We start from the raw sequence: 18,776 nt of genomic DNA, 5'->3' as shown, positions 1-18,776 counted from the left end.
TTATTTGAAAAACTTTCAACGTGGATGAACTGTATTTGGAGCCAAAATGCCAGTGACGAAAGTCATGCTATACTCTCTGTTCATCATATTGGCATTGTATTCCATTCTAGGTGTCTTATTTTCAGGGGGATTTAGGCAACTGTGTGTGTATATGGCAAAAGGCATCAAGATGGGAAGGACACATGAAAACATATTATATGAAGAAGTAGTAAAGGAATAGATAATAGTAAAACTGGAGAGAAATTTCTTCACTGGGCAAGAATGATTATTTCTATTAATAAGACATGTCAGATTATGTTACTCCTTTTCTCAAAACCCTCCAAGGCCTCCTTCATCTCATTCAGAGTAAAAGCATACTATTGACAATGGCCAAATGGCCAAAGGCCCTACTGGATCTGCCCCCACTTCTTCCATGTCCTCATCACCTACAGCTCTCCCCTTACTCACTCAAGGTAACCACACTAGCTCCATAACAAAGCCTTGCTATTCGTCAAAGATTCCAGGCATGCTTCCGTTTTAAGGCCTTTGTTCTGACTATTCCTCCAGCCTGGAATGAGAGAAAGTTCTTCCCTCAACCATTCACATGGCTAACTTCCTCACCTTCCTCAAGTCTTGCTTCAAATGTCACCATTTCCATGAAGACTATTTTGATTGCCTTATTTAAAATTACAACTTGCTTTCCCCAGTTGCCTCCTCCCTGGTTTTCTTGATCCCCTCTTACTTTGACATTTTGGTTTTATTTCTGCTATTATATTAGTAAATGATCACCTGGGCTTTGTCAAAAGAGGTATAAAGAATCCTGTGATTGATCACAGGGAAAATGTTGTGCCCAGGGGCTGACAATATTCATACTACAGGAATAATATGCCCCTTGATTCCCTCTCACTCAATTCTGAACAGTAAAATACAGGTAGGAAAAAAAACAAGGAGAGGAAATTACATGAACAAATATGACATAAGGAAGTAATTAGCAAATTATGCTCAAATTTTCTTTGGAATCAATGTTATATATAAAATTAATTTTTAGAAGTTTAAATGAAAATAAATGGATCTGAGGTTCCTTTTTATCAGTTGTAAAAATATTCACTGGCCCTGTGCCCAGCGTTTAAAAGAAATCAGCATGAGTCTAATGAAAAACAAGCTGTAGGTCTCGGGGAAATTCAATATATACTCTTTCTCTTCCTTTTAGTTTTTGATTGGTTTCCATGGGAATCTAGGCTTGTGGGGATCTCTAATCTATTCATGGAAAGCAGATACTTGAATTTTCATGACTTAGTAAAAGTGGGGGTCAGTGAAGAGGTAAAGATGATTAGAAAATGAATATGGTTGTAGGAAACATGATCATGTTCAAAACAAAATTCTGCAACCCACGTAGATTTAAAAATACAATCTTCAAGGCTGTTCTACTGTGTTTGAGAGGTAGCATAACATAAAGAAAAAACACTGGACTTAAAGGCATTCAAATTCTGAATCTGGCCCATAAGAAAGAAACCCTTAGGCGCTTCTGTGGGGGTTTGATTGCAAAACTGGATTTGGGAATTATTCTAGGACAGAAGAAGTAGAAGTCTGAGCAAGTAAGCTGTAGGAGAGCAACTGAGTAGATACAACAGAGCATTATCAGGAGCACTGAGCTGGGAATCAGAAAAATAAGATAATTCCTGACTCAGCAAGTGACAAAGTAGCCTTGAAGAACTCAATCAAAGTATACCTCAGTTTACATCTATAGAAAAGATAATATTCAACTAAAATCTAACTGCTATGAAGCTACTATGAAATTTAATTTTTTTCTTACTAGAACTATGTTAGAAAAATTCAAAGTAGTGATTTTAATCAAGATTTGTTGGCATGTTGTTCCTTGTGACTATAAAGTTCATCCATGCAAGCAGAAGTACCTTAACTATATTCAAAGCTAATATTCAAATAACGATTATTGAAGGATGGACAGGTTTTTATTTCAATTTTCAGATTTGTTTAAAAACAGATCAATCTCAGTTTTGGTTGGAACCTTCATCTGGATGTAAGATCCTAAATATCTGAAATCAGTTTCTAAGCTGGAGAACCAGCGAACAGGTTTAGGTAGAGTTTCTAAGTACCCAGAAAAGGACAAACTCGATGCTAGTTTGGAAACCTCAGGAGGTGGAATGTAATGAAGCAAAGACTCTTTCGACTAAGACTCCCTGCTTGCCTGGAAAAGGCAGCTTAGTTCAGGCTGAAGTCAAACTGAGTGAACGGCAGGGGTGATGTAACATTGCCCATCTCAGTCCAGAGATTTCTTGAGAGATCGTTAAAGTTCCAGAATATAAGGGTTTCATATGTTCAGATTTTCCTACATTTCTAAGTAATGCGGACATTGCAAATGTCTTCTGATGCCTTCTTTTAAAAGCACGCCAACAGCTAAAACCTCATTTGCTTACTCTTCAGATATCTGCTGGCTACACAGCTTGTGGCAGAGTGAGCACTTATTAAATTGAGTTTAAAATGGACTGAGCAAATGCAGCTACAGAGAAGCCTGGAAGTGCCCACTAAACACATCCAGGCCATCCTGATGCATGCTCAAGTTTAAAAACCAGTGGATTAGAGCACAGATACAAGGCTTCCATATCGCTCCCAAGGCAAAGACTGGGGAAATGCAATCTGAGTGCTTAAAAGCCTAGGCCAGGAGCCACTCTTGCTTTCATTCCTCTTTTGCCTACCTACCAATAACGGTCACCAAGTTCTGAGCATTTTATCATTTTTTACAATAGTTTCTTAATTGAGGTATAACATATATACAATAAAGTGCATTAATCTCAAGTACATAGGTTGATAAATTTTTACGTAAGCAACACACAGATCAAGACACAGAACATTTCCAGCGTCCCTGAAAGCTTCCTCATGCTCCTTTTCAGTCAATACCTATCTCTTGGGTAACCAGTACTTACAATTCATATAAACAGCATATGTATCTGACTTTTTTCACTCAACATGATGTCTATGAAGTTCATTCACATGGTTGAATGTATCAGTAGTTTGTTCTTTTTTTATCGTGTGGTATTCCATTGTAAGAATACACCACAATTAATTTATTTACCTGTTGATAGGCATTTGGGTTGTTTGCACTATAAGAACATCTGCTATTACAAATAAAGCTGCCATGTACATTCTCATATGTGTCTTTTGATAGAAAAAATCACTTATTTCTTTTAGATATGACTGGAGTTGGGGCGTGAATTGCAGTGATATAGTGCGTGCGCGTGCGCGATATAATTGTTTTTCCAGAGTGGATGTTACCAGTTTACATTCTTACCAAAATATTAGAGAGTTCCAGTTATTCCATATCCTCACCATCAATTAGTACTGTCAGACTTTTTCATTTTAGATATTCAAATGGTTGTGTGCTGGTATCTCACTGTGGCTTTAATTTGCATTTCCCTAATTAATAATGATGTAGAGCACATTTTCATGTATCTTTTGGGCATTTGGATGTAACCTTTTGTAAACTAGGGCTACATGATTCAACATGAATGAATCTCAAAAACATAACGTTAAGTCAAAAGAGTAAGTTGGGGAGTAACACATAGTATAATGCCATTTATATAAAGATTTTAAATGTGAAGATAATACTATTATTTAATGGGTATATAAATATATATATATATATAGTAAAAGTAGAAAAATAAGCATGGGAATTGAAACCACAAAAATTAAGATAGACTGAAGTGGCAGAAAAAGAGGAGAATGAGACTTAGAAGATAAATTAAAAACTTCGTTTTATTTCATTTTAAAAAAGCAGAAGTATTGCTTATGGTTTCCTTTATAAGCAAAATCTTATAAGTTTAATTGGGTCCCATTTATTAATTTTTGCTTTTATTTCTAGTGCCTGTGTAGACTGCCCTAGAAGAAAATTGCTGAGATTTGTGTCAGAGAATGTTTTGACTATGTTTTCTTCTAGGAGATTAATTGTGTCTTGTCTTATTTTTAAGTCTTTAAGCTATTTTGAGTTAATTTTTGTGTATGGTGTGAGGAAGTGTTCTAACTTCTTTGATTCACATGCTGCTATCCAGTTTTCCCAGCACCACTTGCTGAAGAGACTGTCTTTTCTCCATTGTATATTCTTGTCTCCTTTGTTGAAGATTAATTGACCATAGGTCTATGGGTTTATTTCTGGGCTGTCTATTCTGTTCCATTGATCTATGTGTCTGTTTTTGTGCCAACACCAGCTCTGTAGGATTGTCTGAAATTTGGGAGGGTTATTCCTCCCACTTAATTCTTTTTCTTCAATATTGCTTTGGCAATTCTGGGTCTTCTGTGATTCCATATAAATTTTAGGATTATTTGGTCTAGTTCTGTGAAAAATATCATGGGTAATTTGAAAGAGATCATATTAAATCTGTAGATAGCCTTGGGCAGTATAGCCATTTTAACAAAATGACAACCTATGGAATGGGAGAAAATATTCGCAAATGATGTGACTGACAAAGGATTAATTTCTAGAATATATAAACAGCTCATACAACTTAATAACAGGGAAAACCCCCCAAACAACCTAACCCCAAAATGAGCAGAAGTCCTAAAAAAGCAATTCTCCAATGAAGACATACAAATGACCAATAGGCACATGAAAAAAATGCTCAATATCACTTATTATCAGAGAAATGCAAATCAAAACTACAACGAGGTATCATCTCATACCAGTCAGAACAGCCATCATTAAAAAGTCCACAAATGATAAATGCTAGAGACGGTATAGAGAAAAGGGAACCCTCCTATACTGTTGGTGGGAATGTAGTTTTGTGCAGCCACTGTGGAAAATAGTATGGAGATTCTTCAAACAACTAAAAATAGACTTACCATATGATCCAGCAATCCCACTCCTGGACATATATCTGGAGGGAACTCTAATTAAAAAAGATACATGTATCCCAATGTTCATAGCAGCACTAAATACAATAGCCAAGACATGGAAACAACCTAAATGTCCATCAACAAGTGACTGGATAAATAATTTGTGATATATTTATACAATGGTATATTACTCAATAATAAAAAAGAATAAAATAATGACATTTGCAGCAATATGGATGGACCTAGAGATCTTCATTCTAAGTGAAGTAAGTCAGAAAGAGAAAAAAAATACCATATGATATCACTTACATGTGGAATCTAAGAAAAAGGACATTAATGAACTCATCTACAAACCAGAAACAGACTCACAGACATAGTAAAAAATTTTATGTTTACCCTGGGAAAGGCAGTGGGAAGGGATAAATTTGGGAGTTTGAGATTTGCAAATGTTAGCCATTATATATAAAAATAGATTTAAAAATTTCTTACGTATAACACAGGGAACTATAGTCAATATCTTGCAATAACCTTTAATGAAAAAGAATATGAAAATGAATATATGTTTGTATATGCATGACTGGGACATTGCGCTGTACACCAGAAACTGACACATTGTAACTGACTGTACTTCAATTTAAGAAAAAAAAAAGCAGAAGTAAAAATTTTTAAAAATTCAGTTTTATCTCCTTGGGGTATTAGAGACCTAAGTGTTTTGTATATTATTTTCTATTCTTATCTATAAGTTTAAAATAATTAATTAAAAATAAGACAGAGAACATTCAGGCCTATGCAAAGGCAAAGAGAATGATGAATAATCTATTAACAGAAGAGAACTGAACGGAGAATTAACTCCATTCCCTCATCCAATGACTAACTGGACTAAAAGATCCTGAAGGATTTTTCTATCTCTGATGTCTACTGTTTCCTAAAGGCTAATTCGATGTTTACACCTGTATTGCAGTATGACTAATAGCAATAACATTGATTACTTACACTTTTAGGGAGTATTTCTCCACCAAGTAAAATGCTTTATATCTAAGATCATTCCTATATGGCAAATAAGAAGTATTACCTCATTTTTTGCTGAAGAAATTGAGGCATACAAAAGTTATATTTGTTGAGAAATTAAGCTCACAGAGTCTTACAAAATTTTACTTACAAAATTATAAGGGGGTGGAGTGGATAATGAGAAGGAATAAATAATATATAATTTAAACTTCAACAGTTTTGAAGACTGTATCATTCATGATAAATTTATCTGATGTTCAACGCTTATTGATTGACTTATTCCTTCATTCATGTATTCATTAAACAAACTTTAACTGAGTCTTTATTAAATGGCAGGAGCTGTGCTAAGACCAGCTGTATAAAATTAAGTAAGACATGACCTCTGCCTTCAAATAGCATTATTGAGGGTGAAATATATATGAGTAAAATCTATGGTTAATTGTTAGGTAAGGAATTATGGTAGAGGTATACATACTGAGGGGGGAATACAAGGAACACAGAGTGAAGGGGACTGGGGAGAGATTGTTTGGTGTGTATGTATGTAAGTGTGAGTGTGTGTAAGATAAGGAAACTAAATACTGTTAGCTAGTACTAAGCTTTCCAGAAAAGTTTCTACTCTTCTTTACTTTTTGTAAATCATTGACATGGAAACAACATATTTTTAAAACTGAAAATTAATATTTAGTTTTCATAAATGAATTGAGAATTGTCTCTGTGACTCAAAAAAGAAAAAACAACTCAACCACAGCCTGAAGCTTCTTTAATTTTTGTGTTTAACATGATGTAATTTTTCAAAATGGGTAGTCTTAATCTTCTTGAAGCCAAATTAATAACCTCTTGGAAGATTAAAAATGCATAACTATTAACATTAAGTGAGATTGCTTAAGCTTTTTTAATCCTTATCAACAAATAAATGTATCTGTGGAAGTCAGAGAATAGTAGCTTCCCTGGAGCAAAACATTCCTAACAATTAGGTATCTTTTGTGGGGAACCCAGAAAAGGTATGACTAATTGTTTTCTTGGATTAAACTGAGGGTCCAAACAGAAAACAAATTAGGTACAGATGTTTAGTATATTGAGATTAATTTTACTTTCATGGGTACCATTTCCTTGACGGCTTGGACTAACAGCAATTTATTTCCAGAGAAGTGAATATGTGTCAAAACAACAAAGCCAATCAACACAGTTCAATAAATTTTTCCCATTTATGTATTTTTAAACTGGATAAATGTTTCTAATAAACAAAGTGTCTAGCATTTGTATTAATAATGACTTTCTATAGAAGTAACATAAAATGCATTCATTCAACCAAGATATATTAGATACTGTGTTAGATTCTGGGGGATTCAAAAATAAATAAAACAAGGTTCTTGCCTGGGGCACCAATCTAGTGGGAAAGAGACAAGTAAGTAATAATTACAATATATACAAGATAATGGGGCTCTAATAGAGACATGGACAAAATACTATGTGAACATGAATTTTTCCTACTAATCAACCTAAGGAAAGATACCATATTATAGTTCACTATCACAAAAGAACAAAAACATAATAAATAACATAAGAGAATGGTTGATCTTTGGGTCAGTAATAATAACAATGACTATTTACTTGTTATGGCTGTTGATATTTTATAAAATACTTAGGTATATTAATACCACACATAGGTGTATGTATCTTACAGTAGACTGGCCAACTTTAATTATCACTTAATATCTTTATCCATGATTTTTGTAAGCAACTTAAGAGCAGGACTCATTTTCATCTTTGTATTTCAAGGCCTAGCACAGTGCCTGTGACACAGTAACAGTTTTAACATATGTTGAATGAATGCATACATGCACATATATATGAATATTGATGATTATGTGATATCACACTTCTAGGTTCACAAATAGGAGATTTAAGTGTAATAGACAATACTTGAAAAGAATATTTGATATCCAATATTTCAGAGAGATTCACTGAACAAAGGGATGTGAAGTTTAACAGGGACTGGTACTGAGAGTACTTATTTATAGCAGACATGTGATTCATTTTTTAATATTCTCTCTAGGTGTATGATCATGATACATAGCAGACACTTGGCAACTACTAAAGTAATTTGATTGTGTAACTTCCACTCTCAAAGTTCCTAAGTAGCTCCCTGGTATTCAAGACCCTTCATTTTAAAAATATAATTAAAAAAAAAATAGGTAGTGCATAGTACAAAAGCCTGGCATTGGCACACAGCAGATACTAAATGGCTGAAAATTAATGAGTGAAGTTGTCCTGGGAAAACTATTCACATGTTTTAAAATGAGAATGGATCTCTACACAAAAATCAATTTGTTACGTATTAAAAGACTTTAGTAGAAAAGAAAATATAGGATAATTTAAAAACAATCTTTGCTTGGCTCTGTTGAGTCTCCCAGCTGCTGTTTACTGGTAGGTTTCTTAGAGCCTCAACCTATACAAGCAGAGTTTAAGCATCTGCTAATTACTTGTTAGAAATTTGTACTTAGATTTTCGGATTCCTTCTCTGTGGTTCCCTTCTCTTCAGGATTTTGCCCTTCAAGTTCCAGCTGCTGCTAATACCAAACTCTACCTGGGTTTCTTGAGCTTACTAAGAATACTGCTTCCTTCCCGCTAGCGTTATATTCTTTTGCATTCCAATTTGTAAAATGCCTTAAAGGAAGAAGTTGGGCTAAATTTCATATGCTTTCCTTCTCTGAATGATCCTGCCTATGCTGATTGTTCCCAATGCCTTCAAACAATATGCTTTATTCAGTTTTCAGATGTTTTTGGCAGATGGTTGTTCTAAAATAAGTGGTCTAAAATGGCTAGAACTTATGCCTAGTCATGAAAGTCTCTGGTTGGTCGTTCATTTTTGTGATTTCTTCTTTTATATCTTTAAATGTTCCATCAATGTTTATTTTACATGTGTTTCTAATGATGCCACTGTCTGATGTTTTTGATAGAAATCTGTTGATTATTTCTGCTGACTCTCATTATGGTATATTGCTTCCTCGTGTTTGGTGATCTTTCACTGTGAGATCATACTTGATCTGTTTTAATACTGGGAATCCTGGAAGTTTAAGGTGAAGATATTTTCTCTAAAGAGAACATGTGTTTCTGTCTGTTTAGAGGCAAGGTGTGCTATGGACCTGGGACATATCATCTCCAACTATTCTTTGAAAATTATTTCTAGACCCTTCACCATCTTATTCCCGTCTGAACTATATTATCTCTGATATCTTAATAATGGTGCTTTTGCATGAAGCACAAAACCAAACACAATAGCCAGATTTGACCTAGACAGAGCAGAGTACTAAAGAATGATTACCACCCTTGTTTGGGAAATTCTACTAGTGCTAGCATAGCTTAAACATATATTACTGCTTTTGGCAAACATGCAAAAACAAACATCAACACAGAAACACAGGACGAAATGCATAATTATCATAGTTGAAAGAACATGAAACTTGTTATTTATGAAATCAGCTATGTAAATTGTGACATGCAAATCACAGTTCTATTTATTTTTTGACACTGCAAAAAAACAAACAAACAAACAAACAACACTATTGAAAAGAAAATAAAGGAGAAACAAAAAGCACAAGGAAATATTGCACTGCATCTTGTGGGGAAACTTAACAGCCAGCATGTCTGGATGTGCACACCCCTTCTCTCAACCTTTTTCATATCATTCCTCTATAAAAATGTCATACTGTTGGATCATCAATTTAAACTCTTTTTTCCACATGATTCACTTGATGTGCATTTAGTTTCCCCCAATGTACACTTCTGAAGTTGAGTTTTAAACCTAAATGAATCACAATGAAAAAAATCTAAAGGGTATCAAATTCTTAATATTGGGGCTATTCCCAATCTGAAATGTTTACTTTTTTATGATAATGAGTTAAATGAAGTTACCCTTCCTGAGTGAATGATTTTAAGAGCTGACAAGCTTAGGTGAAAGGCTTTATAAAAAAGTGAGCAGTAGTTAAAACTGAAATCGAAAATCAGGGATTTTTTAAATTACTGTAATGAAAAGCAAAATCAAGAGCAGTAACTTAGGAAATAACCTGACAGACCTAACTGATAAGAGCATAGAACTAGCATATTCAGTAGTGTATCTTAATGTCAGTCCCTTTTTATGCTTTCAACTAATGAAAAGGTATTTTTCTAACCCCTCAATTAATCAGCTATATCTGGTTCATATTTTTAAATGGGAAATACCTCTAATGGTTTCTGCTGTATCTAACTAATTTTCATTGCTTTTTATTCCCAAAATACATAAATCTAAAATAACAAAGAGAAAAATACCAGGGACTGGAAATATATTTTATAGATCAAAATTTTATGGTGAGAAAATTGCGTCCAAATATGTAAGTCTTCAAATAAATTTAGAAGCTTCTCTCTTTTTTTTTTTTTGATATGTTTAATCCTAACAAACTGAGCTCTTGACAATGCCTCTAATATCTTGAAATCATTTATATGCTCTAGCAATATAGTTTTACATTTGAAAAATTTGAAAATTCATTTCAGAAAATATATTTCTTTTATGCTCCCTAATGCCACAAATTTTATGAGAGACTACAACTTTTTATAGTAAAAATAACACTCATTAAGGAAGAAGTTTTAAACAATGAAGAGTACCAAAATGCATATGTATTCCCAATATTTAAATCCAACCACTCACTACTGACATTTTAGTGTATGCTGGGTTTTTGTTTTTGTTTTTTTGTTTTTGCCTTTTCCCATGCATAAATTGATTTATAATATAGTTTAATATACTTTAATCATATTATATGTATAATTTTGACTTCTTTTCCCCAACTTAACCTTAGATCAGAAAACAAATTCCATTGCTTGAGGAACTTGGATAAGTAAAAGTAGCCACAGATGGTTATCTGTGCTAACTTTCTGCAGTTTAAAGACTGTAATTTTTAGGGAAAACATACAAAATTAAGAGTTACAGACTTGTGATTTCTTTACCATCTGTCCATTGCACAGCTCCACAAATCAATTAACAAATACCACACAAAAGGTTTACACTTCACAGTAATTTTACTTCTTACCTTTTGAGCTGCAAGATGGAGGGCCGTTCTCTGGCTATGGTCACTCTTATTAACATCTGCTCCGGCCTTCAGGAGAGTGTCTGCACAGTCTAGTCTGTCAGCCAACACGCAATACATAAGTGGTGTTCTCCCAAACTGATCTTCTTTGTCTTTAAGAGCAGAGTTTCCTATGCGTATAAGAAACAGTAATATTTGATCATTATTGTTGCTATTACTAATATAACTAGGAACTACATTTACTGTTTCTTATCAAGTACTGTGCTAAATACATTAAATATATTATCTCATTTTTATTTACCCTACGATACAGATATTACCATCACTATATTACAGGAAACTGAGACTCAGAGAACTTAGGTAGCTTGTTCACATTACATTGAAAATGGGTGGTGAAGCTAAAATTCTTTACTATGTTGTGCTAAATTAACATTTTGAGATGTGAAGCTATTTATTTTCCTCCCTCAACTCCTTTTATCAAAAAATACTAATTCAGTGTAGACCATACACTAGGCATTGTGGTATGTTTTTGAGAAATACAAAAATGAATCATGGTTGGCTTCTTGTTGTAGACAATATGGAGCAAGTGCATACTACTCTGATCCTCCTGCTAATATATAACTAAACACCCCAGGCAAAAGTGGTGAAGAGAAGACAGATTGGTTAGGGAAATAAGAAACTTGAGGAACAACCTGGTGGTGAGTTCATTCTTTTTCTTTTTCTTTTTTTTTTTTGCCTCCTATATATAGCCAGCCCGGGTGCTAAAGTAGCCCACTAGAAAACCAATTGGCACACACAAAATTCCTCAAGAGGTCTATTCTCTCCAGTCAAAATATTGGGAACAGAGTAGTTCTGCAGGAGTGAACTCTTTTGACTATACTTCCTTAACTCAAAGCACACACAACAAAAGAAACTGTACCTCTTCTCCTCCCCATTGGATACTGCAGAGACTGTGGGGAGGAGCCCTATGAAGCACTGTGTCCTGAATTAAGCAAAGGATAGCAATGAGGTGGTATCTTACCCCTTCCCAACTAGAGAGAGGGGAAGAGTTACAGAGAGGAGGAAGCTGGAAGAAGCAGTTCTTTAAATCAGTGCATGATGCCATGGATAACTCTGAGCATCCCCTATGTGAAATTGACCAGAATCAAAGTAGCAAAAGCTTTGAGAATTGAACTCTGGGTGGAATACTGCCCAGGTTCTAAACTGGCCTGGGGAGCACAGAAGTGGGACAAGAAAATAAGTTGCAAGAGTTCTGAAAAATAACTTGCCATTTGAACCACAGTCCACAAAATCAGAAGAAAATGCTCAGTCTAAACCTAAACAAATTGCCGATCTACTAGAATAGGAAATTTCTTTTTAATCAAAGTATAGTCAGTTTATAATGTGTCAATTTCTGGTGTACAGCATAAAGTTTCAATCATACATATACATACACATATTTATTTTCATATTCTTTTTCATTACAGATTACTACAAAATATTGAATATAGTTCCCTGTGCTATACAGTACAAACTTGTTGTTTACCTATTTTATATATAGTAGTTAGTATCTGCAAATCTCAATCTCCCAATTTATCCCTTCCCACCCTCTTCCCCCTCCATAACCATGTTTGTTTTCTACATCTGTGAGTCTGTTTCTGTTTTGTAAATAAGTTTATTTGTGTCATTTTTAAAGATTCCACATATAAGTGATATTGTATGATTTTTTCTTTCTCATTCTGGCTTACTTCACTTAGAATGATGATCTCCAGGTCCATCCATTTTGCTGCAAATGACATTATTTTATTCTTTTTTATGGCTTAGTAGTATTCCATTATATAAAACACACACACACACACACACACACACACACACACACACACACACACCACAACTTCTTTATCCAGTCACCTACTGATGGACATTTAGGTTGCTTCCATGTCTTGGCTATTGTAAATAGTGCTGCTATGAACACTGCAGTGCATTTATCTTTTCAAGTTAAGAGTTCCCTCCAGATATATGCCCAGGAGTGGGATTGCTGGATCACGTGGCAAGTCTATTTTTAGTTCTTTAAGGAAACTCCATACTGTCCTCCACAGTGGCTGCACCAATATTTGACAAAGACTTTAAAGCAACTATCATAAAAATGCTCTGACAAGCAACTATGGATGCTCTTAAAACAAATGGAAAAATACAAAGGCTCAGCAAAGAGAAGAAGATAAAAGATGAACCAAATGAAAATTATGGAATAATAAATACTTAATAAATAAGCAAATAACCAAGTAAAATAACCAAAATAAAAACCTCACTGAATAGGAACAATAGCAGAATGGAGATGACAGAGGAAAGAATCACTGAAATTGATGACAGACCAACAGAAATTATTCAGTCTAAACAGCTGATAGAAAAGTTAGAAACAAAGAGAATCAACAGAGACTCAGAGCTCTGTGGGACAAAGAATCTATCATTCATGTCTTCAGAGTCTCAGAAAGAGAGGAAAAAGAATGAAGGCTGAAAATATATTTGAAGGAATAATGGCTGGAAATTGCCCAAATCTGGTGAAATAGACAAACTTACAGATTTAAGAAGCTGAGGAAAGCTCAAGTAAAATAAACCCAAAGAATTCCATACTGATCCAGTCAAAAATCAAATTTCTGAAAACTAAATTTAAATTACAGGGTATTTCACATGAGAAACTATGGAGGCCAGAAAGCAATGACACAATATTTTTCAAGTGTTAGGAGGAGGGGAAAGAACTGTCAATCCAGAATTCTATATCCAGCACTTGCCTAGGGTTGGGGGTTGGAGGGGGAAGAGGAGGAGTGTGTGAGGGGTCATAGCTAAAATGTATGGGTTTCTACTAAACATGTTATCCATTTGTTGCCACAGAACTGGCCTCTGTACCCTGAAAAAGGGTTGTGACTTGGAGGCAGATTTTGGGAGGGTTAGAAAAGCACAGCTTTATTGCTTTGCCAGGTAAAGGAGAATCATGGCTGGCTCATGCCTTAGAGACTGTGAATCCATCTTGGGGTTGGGGTCTTGAGGTTTTATAGAAAACTGGATGGAACAGAAAAGGTGGTAACAATCAGGCCATTTTACAGGGTGCTGCATTCTGTTTAACTTCGATGATCTTCCTGATGTCATGGAGGAACTCTGGAGAGTCTGTCCACTTCTCTGGGATTACTGGTGGCCCACTGCCTCCTTCCTGGTTAAAGTTATTGAGTGTAAGAGAAAATTTGAGGGTTTGTATAGCAGAAAAGCAGTAAGGGAGAGAAAGCAAAATGCAGGCTTCCTCAGTCAGAAAGAATCAGCAAACGGTGTCAGCATCAGGGAAGTTAGTTAATTTCCTGCTCCTTCACACTGACAGCCAGACACATAGTCTTGTAAAATACCCATGGGGGCATTCACCAAGACAGACCACAGATTGGGTCATAAAACAAAGGTTAACAGATTTAAAGAAGTGAATTCATACAAAGTATGTTCTCTGACAATAATGTAATTAAACTAGAAATCAGTAATAGAAAGATGGGGGAGGGTACAGCTTAGTGGTAGAGTACATGCTTAGCATGCATGAGGTCCTGGGTTCAATCCCCAGTACCTCCATTAAAATAAATAGTTAAATAAATAAAAACCCAATAACCTCCCCCTAAGAAAAACAAAATAATTTTAAAAAGAAAAAAAAAACCAGAAAGATATTGGGAAATCACTGAATATTTGGGAATTAAACAACACATAGATAATTCATTCATTAAAGAGAAAACCTCAAAAGAAATTTTAAAATATAATTAAATTAATGAAAATAAAAATGCTTTTGTGAGATTTCCACCCTACACATGAGGAGGGCTCAAAAGGAAACACACAGCATTGAATACTTCTAATAGAAGAATAGCTTCAAATCAGTGATCTATGTTTCTACATTAGGAACCCCCTAAAAAAAAAACTAGAAGAAAAAATAGTAAATTTAATCCCAGTCAGAAAAAGTATATAATAAAGATTAAGAACAGAGATCAATGAAATTAAAAATCTGGAAAAACACTAGAGAAAAATCAGTGAAGCTAAAAGTTGGTTCTTGGAAAACATCAATAAAATTGATAACTCTCCAATCAGACTGATCATTAAAGAAAGAGCAGACAGAAATTTCCAATATCAGGAATTGAAGTGGGGACATCACTATAGAGCCTGTAGACATTGAAAGGAAAATGAGGGAATGTTATAAACAATAATTTTATGCCCATAAATTCACAATTTAAGTTAAATGGCCAAAAAATAGAGAGAGAGAGATCAATAGGACAGAGTTGAGAGTATAGAAATAGACTCATATATACGATCAAATGATCTCTGACAAAGGTGCAAAGGTATATCAATAGCTAATTTTTTAACAAATGGTACCAAAAAATTGGACACTCATATGTAAAAACAAAAAAAAACCAGCAAAACCTCTCAACCTATACTTCTCACTATATATAAAATTATCTCAAAATCAATAACAAATTTAAATGTAAAACTTTTAGAAGCAAACAAAGGTGAAAGAAAATCTCTGTGACCTTGAGTTAGGCAAAAATTTCTTAGATATGATACCAAAGAACAATCCATTAAAAATTAATAAACTGAATTTCATCCAAATTTAAAACTCTGAGAGATATTGTTAAGAAAATAAAAACACAAGTCACAAAAATTAGGAGAAAATATTTGTAAAACACGTATCTGAAAAAGCCTTCTATCCAGAATAAATAAAGAACTCTTACAAGTGAATAATAAAAAGATAATGAAATTAAAAGACATCCAAAAGGTTTGAATAGTCATTTCACCAAATGAGCATATGAAAAGATACTCAACATCATTAATACACAGGGAAATGCAAATTCAATCCACAATGTGATGCCATTCCAGCAGAATGGCTAAAACAAAAACAAAACCAAAGTTGTCAATACCAAATGCTTGGTGAGCATGTAGCACAACTAAACTCTCCACATTGCTGATAGGAGTGCAAATTGGTATAGCCATTATGGAAAACTGCCAGTTTCTTAGTAAGTTAAATATATACTTAATATGTGGCCCAATAATCTCTTCCAGGCATTTACACAGGAGAAATAAAAGCACGAACGCTTATGTTCACATAAAAACCTGCATGTGGATGTTTATGGAAGCTTTATTTATTATTGCTAAAAACTGGAAACATCTCAATTATCCTTCAAAGGGAGAATGACAAGAGAAACTGTAGTACATTCATATAATAGAACACTGCTCAGCAACAAAAAGGAATGAACTACTGAGCTACTCAATAATATAGAAAAATCTCAAATGCATTATGCTAAGTGAAAGAACTCCATCTCAAAGGGTACATATTGTATGATTCATTTATATGGCATTCTGGAAAAGGTAAAACTACAGGAACAGAAAACAGACCAGTGGTTTCCAGGGGCTAAGATGTGGGGAGCGACTGATGATAAGGGGACATGGGGGAATTTGGGAGTGTGAGGAAATTGTTCTGCATCTTGATTGCAGTGGTAATCACATGAGCATATATTTGTCAAAATTAAATAACTGTACACTACAAAAGGGTAAAACTGACTGTATTTACTGTATTAAAATCGCATAAACTTTACTTAAAAACAACAACAACAAAAAGATACCATGGCTCCTGCCGTGAACTTTAAATGAAAAAAAAGTTGCTATTTTCATCATAGACAAGGATCAGGTATTCATATACTGGCTGAGGGTAATCATATATGAATCAAGCATGAGGGAAGCCAGTTACTTTTAAGGTGCTTAGGCATAAACTTCTAATGGGGGAAGAAAACTGACCAAATGAAATACCTGCTTTGAGGAAATATAAATGCTAGATAGGTGTCACACTTCCATCTGGGTTGTTTTGTGTCTGAAACGAATCTGTGTGTCTGAATACAAATATTTCAACATATATTTAAATCTTGGATATATTGGGATCCAGAAGTACTTCGTAGCTTCTCAGATAACTCACTTTGCAAAGCCATGCTTCCATGTACGCTGGTATTAAAGCAAGAAAGGTCATTGCTCTTGAAATTTGAAAAAGCCTTATAGTAACTCCTGGAAAAGGCAAGTGTTTCTTTTTTCTGCTTCTTCTTCTTTTTTTTTTTTTTTTAATCTGGGCTTTTGAAGATGGAGGCAAGTTTTGAATTTGATTCAACACATCTGATAATAGAAGCCACTATGCACAAGTCTTCCTAATGGGCACACAGTGCTAGGTATTAGTCTTTCTACAAAGACTCCCAATATCTAATCCAGAAGATCCTAGAGAGTCTATCACTGCATTTACAGACAAGGAGTCATTTAAACAGAAACTCATTAACAGAATTAAATGTATTACAGGTAAAGTACGATCCTTTTATCATTTGAGCCCTTCTGGAGCATACAGAGAAAGTGCGGCAGTAAAGCTGGTCTCTAGTTGCCTTTCACGATGAAAGGGCACTCTCCACCAGCATCCTATATGTTAGCATTAAGCAAAGACAGTAGTACTTAGTGTTAGCAAGATGACAGTAATTGATATTATAATTTCCCCCTAGTTGGGATTCTTCCTTGGAAGCTTTAGTAAGGGACAGGATTTGGAAATGTAGTCACAAGAACACATGTCAGAAGGGGAGGCAATCATCACACTATGGGATAATCCTTACTGATTAGGTTTCTTAGGGCCGAAGTCAAGTCAGAGCCATGGGGTTAATAGGGTCCGTCCCTCTACCTCCTTGGACAGCAATTGCTCTGCTTTTACCAAGTCTGCCGAAGGATACAGGGACACCGCATACCTTCTCTTCAATTCCTGACATAGTTTGTTTTTGTTTAACTGGTTACTTATACTTCCCAACAGAAAAGATTTAATTGGGTTATGTCACCACCATCCAATATGTTGCGCCTATAAGGAAAATTTCTGAGGTAACTGAAAGCATGTATCCCCTAGTTATGATTAGAAAAAGTGGCATTTAGCCTCAGCTAGCTCCTGTTTTGAGCTGCTTCAGGGGCACAGTGGCTTTATGGTTAGTTTCTGAGTGGTGAGGATCCCATCAGGTTCGGAGCTTCCTGGCTAAAAGAGAGTAACTGAGAGAGGCCTCTTCCTTCGTCTGCCTGCCCTACTGCCTCCCTCAGTTTCCTCAGTTACAATACTCAGCCAATATCTGTCCAGTCTACAGGACAGCTTATCTCAATGATCAAATGAAATGATTTATTGTTTCAAGTGTTCAGTAATGGCAACGTGGTACAAATGTAGGGCTTATGATGTAAACTAATATTCACTGGATGGCAGTGCACTTAAATTTGCATTATCAGGAACAGCTAATGTAGGGTGCAGCTGGCTAGTGTGTTGTGTTGTTTTAATTATTCCGCCAACTGTGGAGATAGCCTCTAATCCACGACCAATTGGTGCTTGCTTAAGTGGGGCTGGCATTCTGCATGTGCTCAGTCTGAACATAGCTCAGAAAGCTGAGCTGGAACCATGACTGAAAAGCCACTGCTCTACTGCATTCGGTTAGTTTAAGGCTAGCTGAAGCAGAAGAATCTCTGTGTGGACTGGTATGTGCAGAAACCAGAGCTCCAACTCTAGTGGTTAGAGGAAAGGACTGTCACTTGTAGTGACAATTTGCCACTCTACACAACAGCTACGCCGCCACACTGTCTAACAGAAGTAAATCCAGCATTCTCTACTGACATCTTATTTTCTTGTTCTAAAATGTTACCTCTGTGTGGCATCAAAGATACATTTATATGTTTTCACCTACTTCTTACTTCATACCTTTCATATTGTCACAATCTTGGGAAGGCATTTGTGGGCATTTAAAAAACGTTTAGGGGATGGGGGGTATAGCTCAGTGGTAAAGCACGTGCACAAGGTCCTGGGTTTAATCCCCAGTGCCTCCGTTCAGGGAAAAAATGAGACAG

At 35.1% G+C, this 18,776-nt stretch overlaps 1 protein-coding gene across 13 annotated transcripts in view; it reads right to left on the bottom strand.

Moving 5' to 3' along the window:
• Positions 1-18,776, bottom strand: part of INVS (inversin) — a 122,004-nt gene that overhangs the window by 95,272 nt on the left and 7,956 nt on the right. For all 13 annotated transcript variants that reach the window (XR_004136298.2, XR_010382761.1, XR_010382763.1 and 10 more), the window contains one exon: positions 10,896-11,062. Coding sequence is in view for 8 of the 13 variants with exons in the window: in XM_031450097.2 (XP_031305957.1) it covers positions 10,896-11,062 (167 nt within the window). In the remaining 5 variants the exon portion in view is untranslated. The remainder of the gene's footprint in view (positions 1-10,895; positions 11,063-18,776) is intronic.

Source organism: Camelus dromedarius, chromosome 10 (genome assembly GCF_036321535.1).
Source record: "Camelus dromedarius isolate mCamDro1 chromosome 10, mCamDro1.pat, whole genome shotgun sequence".
NCBI lineage: Eukaryota > Metazoa > Chordata > Mammalia > Artiodactyla > Camelidae > Camelus > Camelus dromedarius.
Note: the sequence above shows the minus strand (reverse complement) of the source record. Positions and strands in the feature narration are given on the sequence as shown.